The 18,852-nt window shown below is 69.5% G+C and overlaps 2 protein-coding genes across 4 annotated transcripts; one reads left to right on the top strand and one right to left on the bottom strand.

Moving 5' to 3' along the window:
- Nucleotides 1–3,786: 3,786 nt before the first annotated feature.
- On the top strand, nt 3,787–10,912 carry AGPAT2 (1-acylglycerol-3-phosphate O-acyltransferase 2). Its single transcript, XM_058672999.1, has 6 exons — nt 3,787–4,078; nt 7,440–7,573; nt 8,330–8,505; nt 9,491–9,586; nt 10,323–10,395; nt 10,622–10,912. The coding sequence occupies exons 1-6, from the start codon at nt 3,897–3,899 to the stop codon at nt 10,786–10,788; spliced, it is 828 nt and encodes a 275-aa protein (XP_058528982.1). The 5' UTR covers nt 3,787–3,896; the 3' UTR covers nt 10,789–10,912.
- A 659-nt stretch (nt 10,913–11,571) lies between these two features.
- On the bottom strand, nt 11,572–17,280 carry EGFL7 (EGF like domain multiple 7). Of its 3 annotated transcripts, none has more exons than XM_058672997.1 (9): nt 15,436–15,482; nt 13,899–14,017; nt 13,654–13,770; nt 13,326–13,435; nt 13,123–13,218; nt 12,835–12,999; nt 12,161–12,225; nt 11,705–11,867; nt 11,572–11,623 (listed from the first exon to the last, which is right to left on the bottom strand). In XM_058672997.1, exons 2-9 carry the CDS (start codon nt 13,973–13,975, stop codon nt 11,601–11,603), a joined length of 816 nt encoding a protein of 271 aa, XP_058528980.1. In that variant the 5' UTR covers nt 13,976–14,017; nt 15,436–15,482; the 3' UTR covers nt 11,572–11,600. The 3 variants fall into 3 exon arrangements, with proteins under 3 accessions (XP_058528980.1, XP_058528981.1, XP_058528979.1); XM_058672996.1 differs by lacking the exons at nt 11,572–11,623; nt 15,436–15,482 and adding exons at nt 15,892–15,982; nt 17,042–17,280 and having other exon boundaries at nt 11,739–11,867; XM_058672998.1 differs by lacking the exon at nt 12,161–12,225 and having other exon boundaries at nt 15,436–15,478.
- Between the last annotated feature and the right edge of the window lie 1,572 nt (nt 17,281–18,852).

Below are 18,852 nucleotides of genomic sequence, written 5' to 3'. Positions count from 1 at the left end.
TGTGCGGGGTGTGGGGTCCCAGCGGCAGCTTAGCACACACACACGCCCGTGGTCCCAGTGCAAGGGTGGGCACCCGGGCCCGAGCTCCCCACTATCCAGAGGGGGCCTCCCAGGAAGCAGAGAAGACACAGGCCGAGAGGCTGGGGCACCCTTGGGGCCACAGCTCAGTCTGCTGGAGCAGCCGGCACCTTCTAGGGCATGGCAAGTGTTGGGGGGCCCAGGGGCTCTGCACCCCCTCATGCCAGCGCCTCACGGTCCACACCACCGTCCCTGAGCTATGATGTCTTCACCTTACCCCTTCATCACTCCCCAGTGCCTTGAGCACCCGCCCTGGGCCAGGGGCAGCCAAGTGGTCAGAGCGGTCTCAGGGGGCAGACCAAGGTCAACACAGCAAGGTGGCACTTAGGGGGGCACCTGAGACCCCTGCCACTGCTTGTGGGACCAGGCCTTGTTGAACCCTGCACCCGGCCCCGCAGTGCAGGTCTGGCCCCCATGGCGGCAGGACGGGGCACCACATCCACCCCTGGTCCTTGCCGAGCCATGCATAAGTCTCACCCTCACCTGGCATGTGGCAATGAGGGGTGGGGGACAGAGCACAGCTGTGCCCCCTAGGATCTGCCCCATCCAGCATCCAGGACAACCCCTTAACCAGCCTCAGGAGATGGACTGGGAGCCACTGAGGGGCAGGGTGTACTGAGCTCCAGCCTGGCCCCACGAACCTCCCTGTGGAGAAACCATGCGGGGTCTGACCCCAACCGGATGGGACTGGTCAAGGCCTGAGCGCGGCCCTGGCCACAGCCGCAAGTGGCGGGCTTGGGATATTCAGGGCAGGGGTGAAGGTCACAGCCTCCCCCCATTCCGTCCCTCCCCGCTCCCTGCCACAGGGGCCCCGAGACCTCGGCTGGCCCCCCATCCCTCCCTGCTCCCAGCCACAGGGGCCCCGGGGACCTCGGCTGGCCCCCCAACCCTCCCTGCTCCCAGTCACAGGGGCCCCCGGGACCTCAGCTGGCCCCCCAACCCTCCCCGCTCCCTGCCCAGGGGCTCCGAGACCTCGGCTGGACCCCCATCCCTCCCCGCTCCCTGCCACAGGGGCCCCGGGGACCTCAGCACAGCAGGGAACCCCGGTGTAGCCCCTCTCTGCACGGGTGAGAGTCGGCCCCTCCCACTTCCCCGAGCTCTCCCTCCCTGGCCAGTGGCCCTGCTGTGCTGGGGGCCTGGGGCGCTGCCAGTGCAGCTGACTGAGCCGGGGATGCCAGCTGGGCCAGGGGTCAGGCTGCCCTGGCCTGGCAGCATGCTCTGCCTCTGAGCCGGTGCCTGTCCCCGCCACTGGGGCCGGGAGGCCTCCCAGCCTTTCTGAAGGTGACCATGCCCTGCCCTCTCCCCAGGCCTGCCGTGCCGGGAGCCCCGGGCCCCAGGGTGTGGAAGGCTGGGGTGACGGGCTGGCATCCCACTGCAGGTGGCTCAGGAGCCCCAGACGGCACACCCAGATGTGTGGCCTTGCCTGGGGCCGCGTGTCCTTCCCCACCCAGGCTCTGTGCACCCTGGCCAGAGCCCCAGGTGTTGGTGGACAGCCCTGCCTCAGCTGGGCTGGTACACCTCATCTATTTTTAAGCACAGCCCATGAAATATTCACATCCACCCTGATTACAGGTGGTGGGGGTGGCGTATGCACCCCACGCACCATCCAAGCCTGCTCAGCCCACCGTGCGGAGTGGCCAGGCCCACTCGGTCTGCCCCTTGGGGCTCAGGGCTACCGGCCAGAGGGCAGCCTTCCCAAGATGCCTACCCAGCACCCAGTCCTTTCCAGGTAGCCCAGCACTCTCCCCGGCTCCCTGGGCAGTTCTCAGGGCAGGGCGGAGTCAAGCGTGGCTTCCCAGACAGCCAGGCAAGGAGCGCCTCTATTTAACAAGCAGGGACATCAAAGAAAGCTGGCCTCTGTGTTACTCAAGATTGTGACAGGGCCCCTGTCTGCTTCCTCATCCGAGTCTCCCAGTGGGTGCAAGGGCCCGAGCGCCTGGGCTGTCCACCACTGTTCACTCAGGGAGATGGATGAGAAGTGGGGCAGCCAGGACCCCCATCTGACCGTCGAGGGGATGTCCGAGCATCACTGGGCTCTGTAGGGCCGACTGGGGAAGGGGGGCAGTCATAGGAAAGGACCACCACCAAGACTCCCCACCCCTCCCAGACACAGGTGTGTCGCTTGACCAAAAACATTCCCAGCTTCCAGAATCGGCCAACATTCACTATGACCTGAAACTTTCTCTTTCACACCCCCACCCCCCGCTGCTGGCCCATCCGGTGCCTAGATCAAACCCCAAACAACCTTCAAGGGCGACTCCAAGGACCCACCCATGCCTCGCCCTGGACCGGTGGACCTTGCCAGGGAGTGTGGCTAAAACTCTCATTCTCACGGTGGACCCTATTCAGTGCTCTGTCCAGGCTCATCACCACCCTCACCTCCCCAGAGCAGGGTGCCCTGGGCCTGCTGGCCGCTCGTCCTTCCTTGCCCAAGAGAACAAGGCAGAAGGCAGCTGGGCCCAGGGAACAGCCCGTGCAGGGGCCAGCGGGAGCAGGCAGTGGGTGCAGGGCCCCTGCTGCGCCTCCTGGCTGCCCCAGCACCCAGGGAGCAAAGGACACAGGGTCAGGGGAGGCAGTGGCCAGGCTCCACCTCCGGCTGCCTCTGAGCCCCGTGGCTTAGCGTCCACTCCGTGCCAGCATTGTCCCAGCCCCGGGATGAGGGACGGACCCGGGCAGGCCCCAGGAGCAGACACGGGACCAAGTCACAGGACGGGCCAGCGCCGGCTGCGGGCCCCACTCATGGGGCACAGACCTCAGCATGCACCCTGCCCCAGCCCTCCGAGGGGCACACGTTGCCCAGCCCACCAGCATCTTCTCTGTCCTTCCTGCCGTGTGCCAGGAAGTAGAAAACCGTGCAGCAGCCACCAGGCAGGCTCCATGGCCACCCCGATGGGCACGGCAGCCAGCTCAGGCACCCGGAACTCGGCCTGGTGTGAGGCCGTGGCCCCCTCGCCTGCTCCAGCGACGGAGGAGGACCCGGAGCACCTGCTAAGTTAGGGCCGCGACGCCGGGAAGGAGGGCCCCGCCCCGGGGAGGAGTCCCCGCCCGGGCCAGGAGGAAGTGCTTCCCGGCCCGGGTGTCGGTGCGCCTCGGGGCAGGGCGGCAGCTGGCGACAGGTCACCCACCTCCCTGAGGGCCCAGCCCAGCCGGCGGGGAGACGCCCGGGGCCGGCTGCCCTTGTGTCGGGCAGGGCGAGGGGGCCGGGAGACAGGTCCGCGCCTCCTCGTCCAGGCCGCGGCGGCTGCCCCGTGGCTCAGCCGCTGTGCACACATCGCCTGACATGCAGGCGGGCCCCACACCAGGCGCGGCCGCGGTGACACACTGCCCCTGGCATCCGAGCCTGGGAACCCCACCCCCGGCCCCGCCCCGAGCCCGCCGCTGCCCTCCCCCATTCGCGGAGCCCCACAGGGGCCTGGCGTCCTGCCGGGTGGCAACCGGGCGCTCGGGCGAGACTCCAGGGCCCCCTGTGCGCCGCGGCCGCGACTGGCACGACGGCCGCGCCCTTGCGCCTCCCTGCACGCCCTTGGGACGCGCGGCCCCGGGCTCGGGGGGCCCCCGCGGCGGGCGCCGGCGGGGAGGCGGCGAGCGCGGGCCCGGGGCGCGGGGCGCGGGGCGGGCGCATGGGCCGGGGCGCGGGGCGGGCGCAGGGCGGGCGTGGCGAGCCGCGGGGCCGGGCCGGCCGCACCTTGCCGCCTCCTGGGCCGGCGCACCTCGCTCCACCCGGCCGCCCCGCCCTCCGCCCTCGCAATAAGGGGCGCGGGCGCGCGGCGGGGCGGCGCAGGGCGGCCGCGCCGTCGGGGCAGCGTGGCGGCCGCGCCATGGAGCTGTGGCCCTGGCTGACGGCCGCGCTGCTGGGGCTGCTGCTGCTGCTGCGGCTGCACCGCGCCGCCAACTTCTACGCAAGCTCGCGCTCGTACTGCGCGCTCTGCCTGGCCGTGTCGGCGCTCGCCTCGCTCGTCTGCCTGCTGCGCCACGGCGGCCGCACGGTGGAGAACATGAGGCAAGCGGGCGGGGAGCCGGGCCGGGAGTCGGGGGGCCGAGGCGGGGATGAGGCGCTTCCGCCGCGCGCGCGCGCGCTCTCCGCCGCTCGGGGACGGGGTCGGGGTGCCCAGGAGCTGCGTCATAAAAGTCCCGCGCCCTGGCCCCGGCGTTAGCGCGGGCCTGCCTGGGCCTCGGCCGGAGGAAGGGGGCCGGGCCGAGCCGGGAGAGGCCCAATCGTGCGTCGCGGGCGGGCAGAGCGCGGCGGGACGGCGGCGGGGCCGGGCCTCGGGGCGCCCCTCGGCCTGCCTCCCCCGCCGGGGCCGGGAGGCACCTGTGCGCCGGCGCGGCTGCAGGTGCCCCCTGCCCTGGCCTCTCGGGGCGGCGGAGACTTAGACGGGAGCCGCTGGGGCGCGGCGCTGGGCCGAAGGACGGCGGGAAGCGGGGGCGGCCCCGGGCTCCCGCGTCCTTGCGCGCGCCCCCAGGGCTGGAGGCGGGGCGGCTGCCCGGTGGGCCGGGGGCTGCTCGCGGCGGAGGGGGCGGGGCGGCCGGAGCTGGCTCCACCCTGCCCTTTTCCCCTGTCTGCCGTCCCCGGGGGCTGTTGCCACATTTCCCTCTGCCCTGTTTGGACTGTACAGCTGATGGCCGTTGCAGTGGCCTGAAGTGGGGAGAGTTGGCACCTGCTCCCCAGGAAGGGCAGTGCCACTCGGAGCAGGGCAAGGCACGTGCTTGACCTGAGAGCCCTCAGGGGCTGTGTGTGGCCTTGCCTGGGGCCCTGAGCGCGACTGGGCACCATGAAGGAGAAGGCACCCGTGTGTGCGCCATGGTGGCGCAGACCCCAGCATCTTGCGCCGCGGAGAGCCCGACTGGGGCAGGAGTGCTGGGTGCCCACTCGGCGTCGCGCGGGGAGGGGGCGTGGCCCACGCAGCCCTGTGTTTCTGGGATACCCTTGGGGCTTCCTTAGGCCTGACCTGTCCTCCCAGGCCAGTCTGCACTTCAGAACTGCTTCCAAGCTGCCCGCTGAGGTGGTGGCCGCGCCTGGCAGGCCGGCCAGACCAGCAGGGCCTGGTGCCCCACCCCGGGCGCCCCTCAACCACGAGGTGTCCTGGGCGTCCTTCCTGCCCCAGGCTCCCGGGACGGGCTGGGCAACAACGGGCGCTTTGTTCTGCTGGCTCCTGGGCTCCCCGCGGTCAGGGCAGGCCAGGAAGTGGGGCTGCCCCAGGTGCTGTGTCCCTTGGGCAGAGGAGCTCAGGGTCCGGGTGGGGTCCGTTTTGGGGATCCACCTGTCCAGGCCGCACCCAGACTCCCCCTGCCTTCATTTTAACCCCTTCCCCTCGGCGTGTGCTGCAAGGGGGGGGCCTCAACCTCGTAGACGGGCCACTCCAGGTCCCCTTTCACAGGGGAAAAGCAGGTTGAAAGACAGACCAAGGCTTGGGGGTGCGTAAGGAGAGGGGTGATGACCCAACGGCCCACTACCAGGGGCTCCCACGTGGACACTGCTCATTTGCTGGGGGTGTGGCCTCTGCACCCCCTCTGGCCACGCCCCTCCCCTCCCACCTGCCCTGGAGAGCCTCACCGGGGTGGCCGCTTGGGCTGGGCTGTGCAGCTCTGGACACTGGAGCGAGGGACAGTGAGGGCGACACCCCGGAGCGGGCCCCTCCCTGCAGGCTGGCCAGAAGCCCCTGACCACAGCCAGGAACCTACAGAGCTGCCTCTTGGGGCCCCACAGGGCCTCTAGGTCCAGCTCCCCTGGAGGAATGGGGCTGCTTTCGGGAAGCCCCAAGGCATGGGCGTCCACACCCTGAGCCCTGCAGTCCATGCCCTGGCCCTGGCCTTGACCCTCCCAGATGGCTGAGTGGATGTGGGGGACCAAGGGCCTGGCAGGCCAGGTGGGGGCGTCCTTTCCCGTTATGTACCTGGGAACCACTGGGTGTCCCAGCCCCCAGCTCCATGATGGACAGCCCTGGGCCCAGTCCCTGTGTGTCTGACCCTGCTGGTCCCTGGAGCTGGCCATGGCCAGCAGGCTTCTGTCCGCCCCCTCCCCCACAGTGATGTTTCCTGGGAAGGGGATGGAATGAGGACCCCATCCTGGGGGGTCCCCAAGCTTTGAGGCTCTGGCTGCTGTGGGGAGGGGGTCAGGGCGCTGGGGCTGGGAAGGTACCTCTGGACATTGGAGGACCAGCCTGGCCAGCAGGTGGACGGGCAGCCAGGGCAGGTCACGCTGGGAGAGGCAGAGCCAACGGGTGACAAGTGCTCAGCCTCTGGTCCTGTGGCCCGCCCTGGGCTGTCCTGCAGGCGGTAGGATGGGGCTGTGCATGGAGTCTGCCTGTTTATTTCTTGTGCTTGGTAGTGTCTGCACATGCATGGTGAGGTGACAGGAAGCAGATTTATTCTGTGGTGTACTCACCTGCTGCCCGGCCTGGGTCAGGTGTGGAGTGGCGTGCAGCCCTGCAGCATGTGTCTCTGCCACACCGAGCCACACCTCCTCCCTGCCGCCCCGGGGCGAGGGCACAGTGCCCGGGTTTCCCAAGGCTTGGTGATGCCAACCTGCCCTGCAGACACACTGGACGGGCCTTGCACTGGCAGCAGCTTGGGGCACCCAGCGTCCTGCACGTGAGCCGTGTCAGGCCCTGGTCTGCGCCCTCAGGAAGCCAGGGGCAGGGCTGCTGTGTAGGGGGCCCAGGGGCCCAGGTGCTCGGCGTCTTCTGCTAGCTTCCCGGCTGCGTCTGCAGGGAGCTGGCCCCGGAGCCCACATGGCCTGCAGCCAGGCCCCTGGCTGTCCCTGTTTGCGGGTTGTGGGTGGTGTTCCTGGTTGGGGCATCTGCTGCTGGTGAGGGAATTGGGCGTGGAGGCCAAGCAGCCATGCAGCTCACCCCTGGCTGTGACCAGCGTCCCTCATGTGCCCAGGTGCCCTGGGAGTGGGAGGAATGGGCAGGGGTGCTGTGGCAAGGCTACAGCACTTGAGGGGCTCCATTCTGGGACGGGCAGCCACTCTTGAGTTCGCCACGGTACCACCTGTGTCACAGTGCCAGCTCACACTGGTTCCAGAAACAGGACACATCCTTCCGGGTCCCTGAGCCAAGAGTGCCCCGAGGCCGGCTCAGCCCCACAGACCAGATGGGCCTGGCAAGGGGCAGTTGGTGTTGGGTGGGGACAGAGTTTCAGTTTGGGATGATGAAGGTGCTGGTGTCCTGAGCTGGGTCTGCTCTGGTCCGTACAGGTGCACCCCTCCCCCAACTACCGGTGGCACAGGTGCAGTGGGGCTTCTTCCTCTTCTCCTGAGGGAACAGCGCTACCCCTCCAGCTCTGGCCAGCCGGCACGGGGCGAGGCTGAGCCGGGGGACCGCTGCCCGCTGCTCACTAGGGTCTGTTTCTGCCCGCAGCATCATCAGCTGGTTTGTGCGGACCTTCAAGTACATGTATGGCCTGCGCTTTGAGGTCAGGGGCCGGCCCAAGCTGGACGTCGACCAGCCCTGTGTCATCATCTCCAACCACCAGAGCATCCTGGACATGATGGGTGAGCTGGGGGTGGAGGCTGGGTCCACGGCGCGAGATGGCCGTGCTGGCCTACCACCTTCACACACTGGACAAGGAGCGAGGAGGCCTGGCGGGCACCGTCGTGGCTCAGCCAGTAGGGAGGGTGAGAGTTGGGGCTTGTGACTGGCTGGGAGGGCCTCCCTGGCCCCTCGGGGCTGGTAGCCTGCCGTGGCCCTCTGTCTGGCCCCTCGGGGCTGGTAGCCTGCCGTGGCCCTCTGTCTGGCCCCTCGGGGCTGGTAGCCTGCCGTGGCCCTCTCCCTGGCCTCTCGGGGCTGTGCCCTGCCATGGCCCTCTGTCTGGCCCCTTGGGGCTGGTACCCTGCCGTGGCCCTCTCCCTGGCCTCTCGGGGCTGTGCCCTGCCATGGCCCTCTGTCTGGCCCCTTGGGGCTGGTACCCTGCCGTGGCCCTCTGTCTGGCCCCTCGGGGCTGGTAGCCTGCCGTGGCCCTCTGTCTGGCCCCTCGGGGCTGGTAGCCTGCCGTGGCCCTCTCCCTGGCCTCTCGGGGCTGTGCCCTGCCATGGCCCTCTGTCTGGCCCCTTGGGGCTGGTACCCTGCCGTGGCCCTCTGTCTGGCCCCTTGGGGCTGGTACCCTGCCGTGGCCCTCTGTCTGGCCCCTCGGGGCTGGTAGCCTGCCGTGGCCCTCTCCCTGGCCCCTCGGGGCTGGTACCCTGCCGTGGCCCTCTGTCTGGCCCCTCGGGGCTGTGCCCGACGTGGCCCTCTTTTCCCGTCTTCCGCAGGCCTCATGGAGGTCCTGCCCCGGCGCTGCGTGCAGGTGGCCAAGCGGGAGCTGCTGTTCCTGGGCCCCGTGGGCCTCATCATGTACTTAGGCGGCGTCTTCTTTATCAACCGGCAGCAGTCCAGCACTGCCATGAGTGTGATGGCCGACCTGAGCGAGCGCATGGTCCGGGAGAACGTACGTACCTGGGCCAGGCTGCGGCCAGGAGGGAGCGGCCCCCAGGCCATGGTCCGGGAGAACGTACGTACCCGGGCCAGGCTGCGGCCAGGAGGGAGCGGCCCCCAGGCCATGGTCCGGGAGAACGTACGTACCCGGGCCAGGCTGCGGCCAGGAGGGAGCGGCCCCCAGGCCATGGTCCAGGAGAACGTACGTACCCGGGCCAGGCTGCGGCCAGGAGGGAGCGGCCCCCAGGCCATGGTCCGGGAGAACGTACGTACCCGGGCCAGGCTGCGGCCAGGAGGGAGCGGCCCCCAGGCCATGGTCCGGGAGAACGTACGTACCCGGGCCAGGCTGCGGCCAGGAGGGAGCGGCCCCCAGGCCCTGGTCCGGGAGAACGTACGTACCCGGGCCAGGCTGCGGCCAGGAGGGAGCGGCCCCCAGGCCATGGTCCGGGAGAACGTACGTACCCGGGCCAGGCTGCGGCCAGGAGGGAGCGGCCCCCAGGCCATGGTCCAGGAGAACGTACGTACCCGGGCCAGGCTGCGGCCAGGAGGGAGCGGCCCCCAGGCCATGGTCCGGGAGAACGTACGTACCCGGGCCAGGCTGCGGCCAGGAGGGAGCGGCCCCCAGGCCATGGTCCGGGAGAACGTACGTACCCGGGCCAGGCTGCGGCCAGGAGGGAGCGGCCCCCAGGCCATGGTCCGGGAGAACGTACGTACCCGGGCCAGGCTGCGGCCAGGAGGGAGCGGCCCCCAGGCCATGGTCCGGGAGAACGTACGTACCCGGGCCAGGCTGCGGCCAGGAGGGAGCGGCCCCCAGGCCACGCAGGGTGTGGGTGAAGGGAGTGCCCTCCAGGCCATGGTCCGGGAGAACGTACGTACCCGGGCCAGGCTGCGGCCAGGAGGGAGCGGCCCCCAGGCCACGCAGGGTGTGGGTGAAGGGAGTGCCCTCCAGGCCATGTGAGCTATGGGGGTCTCAGATGCCCGATTCTCCCCCCTCGCAGCTCAAAGTGTGGATCTACCCCGAGGGCACGCGCAACACCAATGGTGACCTGCTGCCCTTCAAGAAAGGTGCCTTCTACCTGGCCATCCAGGCCCAGGTAGGCAGACCTCCGCCCCGTAGACCTTGCACCCCGGCCCCTGCGTCCCAGGGGATAGTGGGGACCTGGTGACACGTGGGAACAGGGCTGCGTCGGAGAGCCTAGGGCCCTGCCTCTGGACTTTGAACTTGTCGGGTTGCTTCTGGGGTGCCCAGGGAAGGGGGGTGATGGGGGAAACCTGCCCTGCCCCTTCTGGTCCCTCCCAGTGGGGGTCCAGGTTGTCAGCCCCAGTCTGGTGGGCTACAGCACCCCATGGTGCATGACTCTGCAGGGGCGATAACCCAGGGGGCTCCCAGCGCCAGCCCCCTCTGGGCCTGCAGCCCTGCCCCCTTTGCTGGTGGCGATGCTGACCCCTCCTCCAGGGCGCCCAACAGTCCTGGTTAATCATTACCCAGGCACCCTCCGATCGCCAGCATGCCCTGCCCATCCCCCTCCTCTGGCAGGGGCGTGGTGCCACCCCCAACCCCCAGAAACTGCCCTCGGTGGGTGCTGTGGTGTGCATAGCCCAGGAAAGCTGCTTGGGCAAAGCGTGTGTGTGTGTGTGTGTGTGTGTGTGTGTGTGTGTGAAGACCTGCTATATTTAGGGGCTTCCGGGCATGGCAGGTGGCCGAGGCCCAGGTGGGAGGCCTGAGCAGGGACCCGCGGGATGGGGCAGGCCTGCAGAGCCAGGGTGGGGCCTCAGCCGCGCGGCCCCCGCCCCAGGCGGGCCCTCAGCCGCCCGGCCCCCCGCCCCCAGGTACCCATCATCCCCGTGGTCTACTCGTCCTTCTCCTCCTTCTACAACATCAACACGAAGCTTTTCACCTCAGGTAACGCCCACCCACGCATGCAGGGCCAGGGTCAGCCCTCAGGGTGGGCGCTCCCCACGTGGGGCAGGGGGAACCCCAGGAGCACACAGCCCCCGCACCCTCCCCCCGTCCTGCCCTGGCGCTGAGCAGGCAGGAGACAAGCTCTGTCACCCAGCTCTGAGACACAGCCCCAGGGAGGCCGGAGGTGGGCAGGGCCGAGGGACCCCAACTGTTGATGCCCCCTCAGGAATCATCAGGGTAGAGGTACTGGATGCCGTCCCCACCCACGGCCTCACCGTGGCCGATGTCCCCCGGCTGATGGACACCTGCTACCAGGCCATGAGGACCACCTTCCTGCGCATGTCCAAGCCGGCGCCAGAGAACGGGGTGGCCGAGGGGCCTGCTGCTCAGTAGCCCGGGCCACAGCTGGAGGATGGGGCAGGCGGGAGGCAGAGGATGGACAGAGGGGACCCCCTGGCTCCCAAATATCACTGTGTCCACCCTCCCCCCGCTCCTGGCTTTCATTTGGAGCCCCTCAGGCCCAGCTGCCCGGGTCAGCCCTGCCAATGGAGCAGGTGGACACTGCCAGGCTGAGGCCCCATGCCCGTGAGGGACTCCGGGCCTTGCTGGGGAAGTGGGGGACCCACGGGTATTTTTTATAAAGGAATTCTTTAAAATCAGTGAAGAGCTGTGGTCACTGCGTGGGCAGGGCTGCCTCAGGCCTGGGGCCCTGGGGTGGTGGCCCCCTGAGGGGCTCCCCTTCCCCACATGTACTCTGGTGGGAGACAGGTGCAGTGAGGCCCACCTGGCTCTGTGGCCTCACCGGCAGGTGGCAATGTTGTCCCTTTGGGGCCCCTGCCCCATGCACGCGCATGCACACACACACGCAGCCTGGGTAGGTGTGCGTCCATCCATCCAGGACCCTGCCACTCAAGTCACATTTTTATTCTGACACTGGACAGGGGGTAGGAGCCCCCCACCCACAGCACCTCCAGCAGCCAGGAGTTGTGGGATACCCCACCTGGTGCCTGAGCCCTGGGAGCCTCTTGAGGAAGACGGGTGGGCTGCGGGGCAGGTGGCCCTGGCTCCATCCGGCGGGGACAGAGGGGGTGGGCTGCGGGGCAGGTGGGCCCTGGCTCCATCCGGCGGGGACAGAGGGGGTGGGCTGCGGGGCAGGTGGCCCTGGCTCCATCCGGCGGGGACAGGCACAGGCTGAGCCGTTGCCATCACAGCTCCTCCTTGCAGGAGCCTAGGGGTGCGTGGGGAGGCAGAGCTCAGCCCAGGCCCCCTCCCCGTTCCCAGCCCCCAGCCCCCCGGGGCCAGTGCTCACAGGACCCCAGCTGCTCCTCCAGGAAGGAGATCTGCTCACTCAGGGAGTCGATGCGGTCGAGCTGCTGCAGGGAGTGGGCCAGCAGGCTGCTGGGGTCCTGTAGGCCCGGCTCGGCCGCCCGCGAGGCCAGGCTGTGCAGTGGGGCCAGCACCAACTGCAGCTGCTGTGGGAAGGGGCTGTGAGCCTGAGCTGGCTCAGATGAGCTCAAGGCTTTGGGGTCCCTGGCAGAGCAGCCAGGAGTGGGGGCTGGGCTAGTGGCCTGGGAGGAAGCTTCCTGGGAGCTCCTGCTGAACTGAAGGGGGGCAGGGCTGTGCATTGGCAGCTGGGGAGCCTCCCCTGGGCCGGGGTTCCCCCCATCGCGGGGAAGCCCATGACCACTCCACAGGTCACAGCCAGGTCGTCCCAGGCAGCACTGCCCACCCTGAGCCCCACAGCGGCACGGCCTCTGACCCTCACCTGCTCCAGCACGTCCACCCTGGTCTGCAGCTGCCGCACCTCCTCTCTCAGAGCACTGTCCACGCCTGGGGGCAGACGAGGCACTGAGTCAGGGTGGGCACGGGGACCCTGGGTCTCAGGTGGCCGGGTGGGCAGGCAGGCCCTGTGCCCCAGCGTGGCGTGCCCCGTGTGCGGTGTGCCCGGTGCGCCGGCCCTGGTGCGGTGTGCCCGGTGCGGTGTGCCCGTGTGCGGTGTGCCCCACGGCTGTGCCCGGTGCGGTGTGCCCGGTGCGCCGGCCCTGGTGCGGTGTGCCCGGTGCGGTGTGCCCCACGGCTGTGCCCGGTGCGGTGTGCCCGGTGCGCCGGCCCTGGTGCAGGGCTGCTGACAGCGCATTATTACTCACGGTACGAGTTTGAAGTGTCACAGCGCGTACCAAAAGTAATAATGTCCCGTCACCAGCAAGGCTGGGCCGGCTGCTGTACCGCCTGTCCACCGCCCTGTCCACCGCCCTGTCCCCATGAAGGCCCATCCCTTGCTCCCGTGGGAGCCAGCCCCACCAGCCCCAAACCCTGGCCTCAGACTGACCGCAGTGCCAACGCCATCCTAGGCCTGGTAGCCCTTGGTGCCCACAGAGCCCCAGGGGGTGCTGCCCCACCCCGCCGGCTGCCCGGGCTGAGCGAAGCTCCGAGGGTTACCTGTTGTGGGGCTCGGAGCCACACTGGGGGGCCTGCCCTCGGGCACACAGAGCCTCCCGTCGGCTGAGGGGCTGTGGCCCTCGCTGCACTGGCAATGGTAACTTCCTGCCGTGTTGACGCAGCTCTGGGGACAGCCGCCTCCCCCAGCGCTGCATTCATCCACATCTGTGAGAGCGCAGAGTCAGGGGGGCCCCGCGCTGTGGCCAGAGTCCCCAGCCCATGGGCCGCCCCAGAACGCGCATGCAGGAGATGCGCTCCCGGGGCCCTTGGCGGTTGAACCGGCCTCACCTGTCTGACAGGTGTCGCCCTGCCACCCTGCAGGGCAGTGGCACTGGCCGGGCTGGACGCAACTCCCTCCATTCTGACATGGTGGCTGGCACACGGCTGGAGGCAAAGAGGGGCATGTCACTGACCCAGGGTACCCAGCACACTGCACAGATGGGGCAGCCCGGAGAGTGGGTTCGGTCATGGGCCAGGCAGAGTGCCCTCACCTGCTGCACAGACCCCAGGAAGCCGGCTGGTTCTCTGCCAGCCGGGGCAGCAGGCATAGCGGGGCCTGGCAGGGGCAGAGCTGCGGCGGTAGGCGGTTCTGTAGAGGGTTCTGTGGATGGGCAGGTGAGCAGCGGCCGTTTAGAGCGGCCCTGGGCTGTGCTCTTCCGGGATGTCATGCGTGAGGCATCCCTGGTCCCCTCCCCAGGAGTCCCTGCGTGGCTGCTGGATGGGGGCCTGAGGAAGTCTGGAGCCTGGGCAGCCTCTCCCTCTCTGTTCAGGTGGTCCCGTCTCAGGCCCACACCCCAGGAGCTGGGTGGCAGCCCTCACCGGTAGGTGCTGCAGGCACGGTGTCCGTCGCAGGTGGTAAGGAACGGCTGGTATACGCGCTGAACGAAGGATTCGGACACAGGACCCCTGGAAGTCCCCACGGCGCACACCCGGCGGCTGGGGAGGGAGGCAGGGCTCAGCGGGGGTGGGGTCCTGGAGCCAGGACCCTCCCAGCCCGGGGCCCCAAGGCAGCAAGAAGGCCTGCCGGGTGGACCTGACCCCCTTGCTGCGGCTGCCTTGCTCACCCTGGCCTGTAGACGGGCTGGGTGCGGCCCGCTGCCAGCACCACACACCACGCCAGGAACAGCTCCCGGCCCCACATGGCTTTCGTCTGGAGGAGGGACAGCCTTGGGCTGGGGGCGGCCTGGAGACACAGAACCAGCCGTTTTTCTCCATGGATCTGTCTGCGGCACCAGATCGCACCCCGGCACTGCTTGAGCTGTGGTGCCTGGACCCCACGGGGGAGCTCAGGGCAGGACTGGCCTCGAGGTGGCGGTAGTGGACACGGTCAGATTAGGGGTGCTGGGGTGGGCAGCTGCAGTTGGAGGGTTCCGTCCACGCGGGGAGCAGCCACACTGGGTACGTGCAGGGCAGGGGAACGGAGCACCCCACTCCAGCCTCCTCCAGGGGCATCCTACCAGCGTGAGGAGTCCAGCCTGGTTCATGGCCCAGGACGCAGCCACGGGTGGCTGGTGTGTCCACCCCGTTCCTGCCAGGAAGCTGGGAGCAGGGCTCTCAGCCCAGCCTCAGGGATGCTGCTGGGGGGAAGGTCTGTTCCCCCTCCCCACCCCCGGCAGGATCCTTCTGGGACTCTTTTCCTCCAAATCAGCCCCTAGGACGCCTGAAAGTCCCTCCAGAGGGACACCCTAAGCAGGGACACCCGGGGACAGGGAGCCCCTGACCACTTGGCACAGTCACCCACACCCTCCGGTGCCAGTCGGGAAAGGCACTAAGGCACGGGCCTTCCCGGATCGGGAAAGGGGCGTGTGGCTGGTGGGGGTCCCTGGGCAGGGCTAGGGCGGCACCGTCGGAGGCGGGCAGGCGGGCAGGCGCCGCCACGGCGGTGATCCGTGCGCCGCGTGACCGCTGAGGGCCCAGGGACGGAACCGCAGAGCGAGCCTCGCTTTCTGGAAGTCACGCTGTTCCCCCAAGGCCGGGGAAGCCGCGGGGGACCAGGCCAACCACCCTCTTCCCTGGCTCAGCCTGGGGCGTCTCCAGTTTGCTAAGCGACAGCGCCCCGTCCCCTCCAGGTCACCTGGGACCTGCCGCTCCCCCCAACCCACCACCTGCATCCCACCCCGGGGGAGGGTCCCCAAGCCTCCCGCCGGCGTCGGCACGCGTGCCGAGACCTGGCGAGCCGACGGCCGCTGGGTGGTAAACGTCCTGTCCGCCGCCCCCTCCCCTGCACGGCCAGCCCCGTGGGGGCGGGAAGGCGCGCGGCGTCCACCACCCTGCAGGACGGGGTCCCGGCCACTGAGGCCCGGCCGGGCCCTGGGGGACGCGCGGGACCCGGGCGCATTTGGAAGGCCGCGGCGTCCCCGCCCCCAGCGCGGCCGTGCCCCGCGCCACCGGCCCATTCTCCGGACCCGGCAGCGGGGGGCCCCCGGCCCTCGCTTGTCGGGTCCCCGCGACCGCTCGGCGCCGCCGCCAGTCACAGCGGGTCCCCAGCTTGTCCGGCCGCGGGGCTCCCGGAGGGCTCCGCAGCAGAGCGGCGAGCCGACCCCTCCTGCCCGGCGCCCCCCGCGCCCCCGGGGCCCGCGCGCCCGGCTGCGCCGCACTCACCGCCGGTCCGGGGCGCGCACGCGCCGCCTCCGCCGCCGCCGCCGCGCGCCCCGCCCCGGGCCCGCCCCACCTGCCGGCCCCGGCCCGCCCCCGGCCCCGCCCCGGTGGGCTAGCGGCCCCCGTTCCGCAGATGGGGGAACTGAGGCCGCGCGCGGACCGTGCCTCCGCGAGACGCCGGGGCCCTGAGCGCACGCGGGGCGCCCCGGGGAGCTGCGAGCGGACACACAGACGGGGTGCGGACATCCCGTCCCTGCATGCCGCACCCCCCCCCTGCCAGAGATCCGAGGGGGCAAGGGCTAACCGCCAGGCCTGAGCGCTCACTTGGTGAGCGGGCCCATTGGTGTCCTCACGGCCACCCCTCCTCCCACGGCCTCCGGGATTGCCGCAGCTCCAGCTGTGTGGCTGGCCCCGTCCCTGGAGCCCCCACGCAGTCACAGGTGTAGGGATGGTGCTCACCTGCTGAGGTGTACCTCCTCATTCCCTGGACGCCAGTGGCTGTTGCTCCTCGCCGCAGTGGGGGCCGCCCCCACGTCCTCTTCCGAGGGACCTGCAGGCCAGAGGGGGGAGAGCCCTGGTCATTGTGCTGTGGGCACCTGTAGGGGCACCCAGGGTCTGGCCCTTGATGCTACTGCGGCGCCTGTGCCAACAGAGCCTGTCCCCAGGCGCCCTCTCCACTGCTGTTCACACAGCCGGGCTGGGGGCAGGCTGGGCGCCCCTCTGTGCAATGGCTCTACTGCCTCAGCCCTGGGCTCCCATTTGGTACAAGGAGCACCAGGTGCGAGGGACCGCCACGTGGGGGCCTCCCCTTCCTCCCTTTAGTGGCCACCACCGTGGGCCAGGGGGCCCTGGAAGCCGCCAGCAGCTGGGACACAGGGCGGCTGCTGTCCACGTGTCTGGACCGGTGCAGGGGGAGGGGGGCTCAGGCCCAGCCCCAGGAGCTAAGAGCCAAGAGCGGACCCTCCTGTCCCCTGCAAGCACCCCTGAAGCTGTGGTCACTTGACCTTCGACACTCCCTGCCCTGTCCCCTGCTTCGTGAGCAGGGCAGAGCCAGCCGAGGGCTGGGTACCGGGCCCTGCTCAGGCCTCACTCCTGGCGTGTCTTCTGAACAGACCGGTGAGGTAAGACCCAGGGAGGGGGCGGCAGGCTGCCTGCTGCAGTGGGGGCTCCAGCCGCTCTGGGCGGAGCCAGAGAGGAGAGCCTGGGTCCCTTCCCTAATCCCTGCCAGGCAGTCCCCAAGCACCCCAAAGCCACCCCAGCAGGGGCTCATCCTGGCTGCAGACTGAATCTGGGGTTCCTCCCTCTGGGCCATCCCCTGCAGGGGTAAACTGAGGCAGTGGACCGTGCAGGGGGAGGGAGCATCCTAACCAGCCCCGTGGGCTGCTCCTCTGACACGCAGGTGAGGTCAGATGGGAGGGGGCCCAGCCACTCCAGCAGCCGTGGGGCAACCGAGGGCCCAGTGCTGGAATCCAGCTGGGCTGCCCACCAGCAGGCACTGGGCCCAGGGGCATGGCACCCAGAGAGGGGACAGAGCCCAGCGCCCTTGGGAGGGGAGGCGCGCAGGGTGCCCACCTGCCCGCCCCTGCCCTCCAGGCTGCCCTGACCATACCTGCTGCCTGGGCCCGGGCTTGGCCATGGCCACCGCTGCTGCCACCTCGAGCCAGGTGTGGACGCTGCTGGCCAGGACCCGGAGCCCGGCAGCTGCCCACCCAGCCAGCCCGTCCCTCCTGTCGCAGCCTCCATCTCAGCCAGCCAGCGGGGCAACGTTCCTGCTGGGGAGACTCCCCCCAGGCAAGAAAGGGCGGCTTTTTATGCTCCATCCCCCCGTAAATCGGGATTGGGATGGGCCCTTCCCGGCCGGACTTCCTGTGTGTGTTCTCCGCTGATAACGGGATCTGTCTGCGGACAAACAGGAGGCCGGGGCGGGGGGGGGGCAGGAGGGGTGCCCGGGTGAGGGGGGCTGGCTGGGGGTGGGGAGCCTCCTCAGAGGCTGGCCCTTGAGTTTGTCTCAGCCTCTCTGCTGACCCCGTGGAAGATATGAGACAGAAGCCTTGGGGCCAGGGCCGGTGGCCACGGTGGCGAGGCCAGCAGCAGGGACTTCTGGCACCTTCAGGCTTCCCCGAGAGACCTTCTAGAATGTGTGTATGTGTGTGTGTGTTGCAGCGTGGGAGCCTGGAGGTACAGTCCAAGGAAGGGCCTGGCACCACTGATCCCTGGCCGGTGCCCGCATGGCAGGACTCAGCCGGCAGGGACCCGGAGCGGCCTGATGGCCGGCAGGGGTATCAGGCCACGCTTGGTCCCCCAGGCAAGAGCTGCCTGGAACTGTGAGCAGGCCCCAGCCCGCCCCTCCTGGGCCCTCCCCTGGGCCACAGCAGGCATGCCAGTCCTTCAGGGCCACTTGGGGTGCTCAACATATGTCTGTGGTTCCAGCCCCCACTCCGAGAGCCTCGGGGAGTCACAGGCCAGCGGGCAGCGGAAGGAGCAGGGTACCCCTGGACAACCACAGAGGGAGTGCCCAGGCCACAGGGGACTTGGCCCTGCCTGGGTCCCCCTACTTGCCCAGCTCTGCCCAGCTTGGGAGCTTCCCACCCTCCTGGGGCACTGAGGACAGAGGGCAGCGTCCCCCAGCCTGGGAGCTGGCAGGAGGCGTCCACCGTGGGTGCCAGGCTGTGGTTGACACAGAGTCGAAGGCTAAAGTCTGGGCCACCAGGCAGTGTGGTGCCCTCAGATACTGGTCTGCACAGGAGGGGGTTGGAGGGCTTTCTGCAGGTGCCCCCCTCAAAGGTCTGCAGCCCCCAGCCTCCCTGGGGCATCTGGCCACTCCCTCAGCAGTCCCCGGCCTCACTCCATGGCACCGCTCGGGCCCCTTTGTCTATGCAGCCCCCACTTCTCACTCCAGCGATCTGCTGTGCCTGGGGGCTGGATCCAGACCTGTTTTGTGCAGAGGGGGAAACTGAGGCGCAGGAGTTCCTCGCCAAGTGAGGGCCGAGTGGTATGGGGGGATCCTCCAGTCCTCTCACAGCCCAGCTCTGACGGCCCCGCTGCCGATGCCCCTGCCTGGTGGCAGTGGCCACCCTGGGGAGACCGAAGCAGCCAGCCCAGAAGGCTTAGGGGACTGCACTCGCCTTACCCGGCGCACAGAATGTCCCTGTGGGTTTCTGGGGTGGACGCTTGGTGCCCACATGGTTCCCTGGGCTCACCCCTCCCAACTCTCTCCTGGGTACCAGCGGGCAGCTGCGGGCCCTCACCCAGGCTGCCACCCACCAGCTTTGCCCAGTCCCAGCCCTTCCCTAGGCCAAGCCCGGTGCCCCCAGGAAAAGAATGATTGCTCAAGACCCCAAGGCGTCACAAGGAAGCCCACCAAGGGGCTCTACCCTCCTTGGGCCCTTGAGGGCTGTGGGGCAGTAGGGGTTGGCAGAG

This window comes from Ochotona princeps, chromosome 14 (assembly GCF_030435755.1).
Source record: "Ochotona princeps isolate mOchPri1 chromosome 14, mOchPri1.hap1, whole genome shotgun sequence".
NCBI lineage: Eukaryota > Metazoa > Chordata > Mammalia > Lagomorpha > Ochotonidae > Ochotona > Ochotona princeps.
This window is presented reverse-complemented; position numbering and strand designations above follow the sequence as displayed.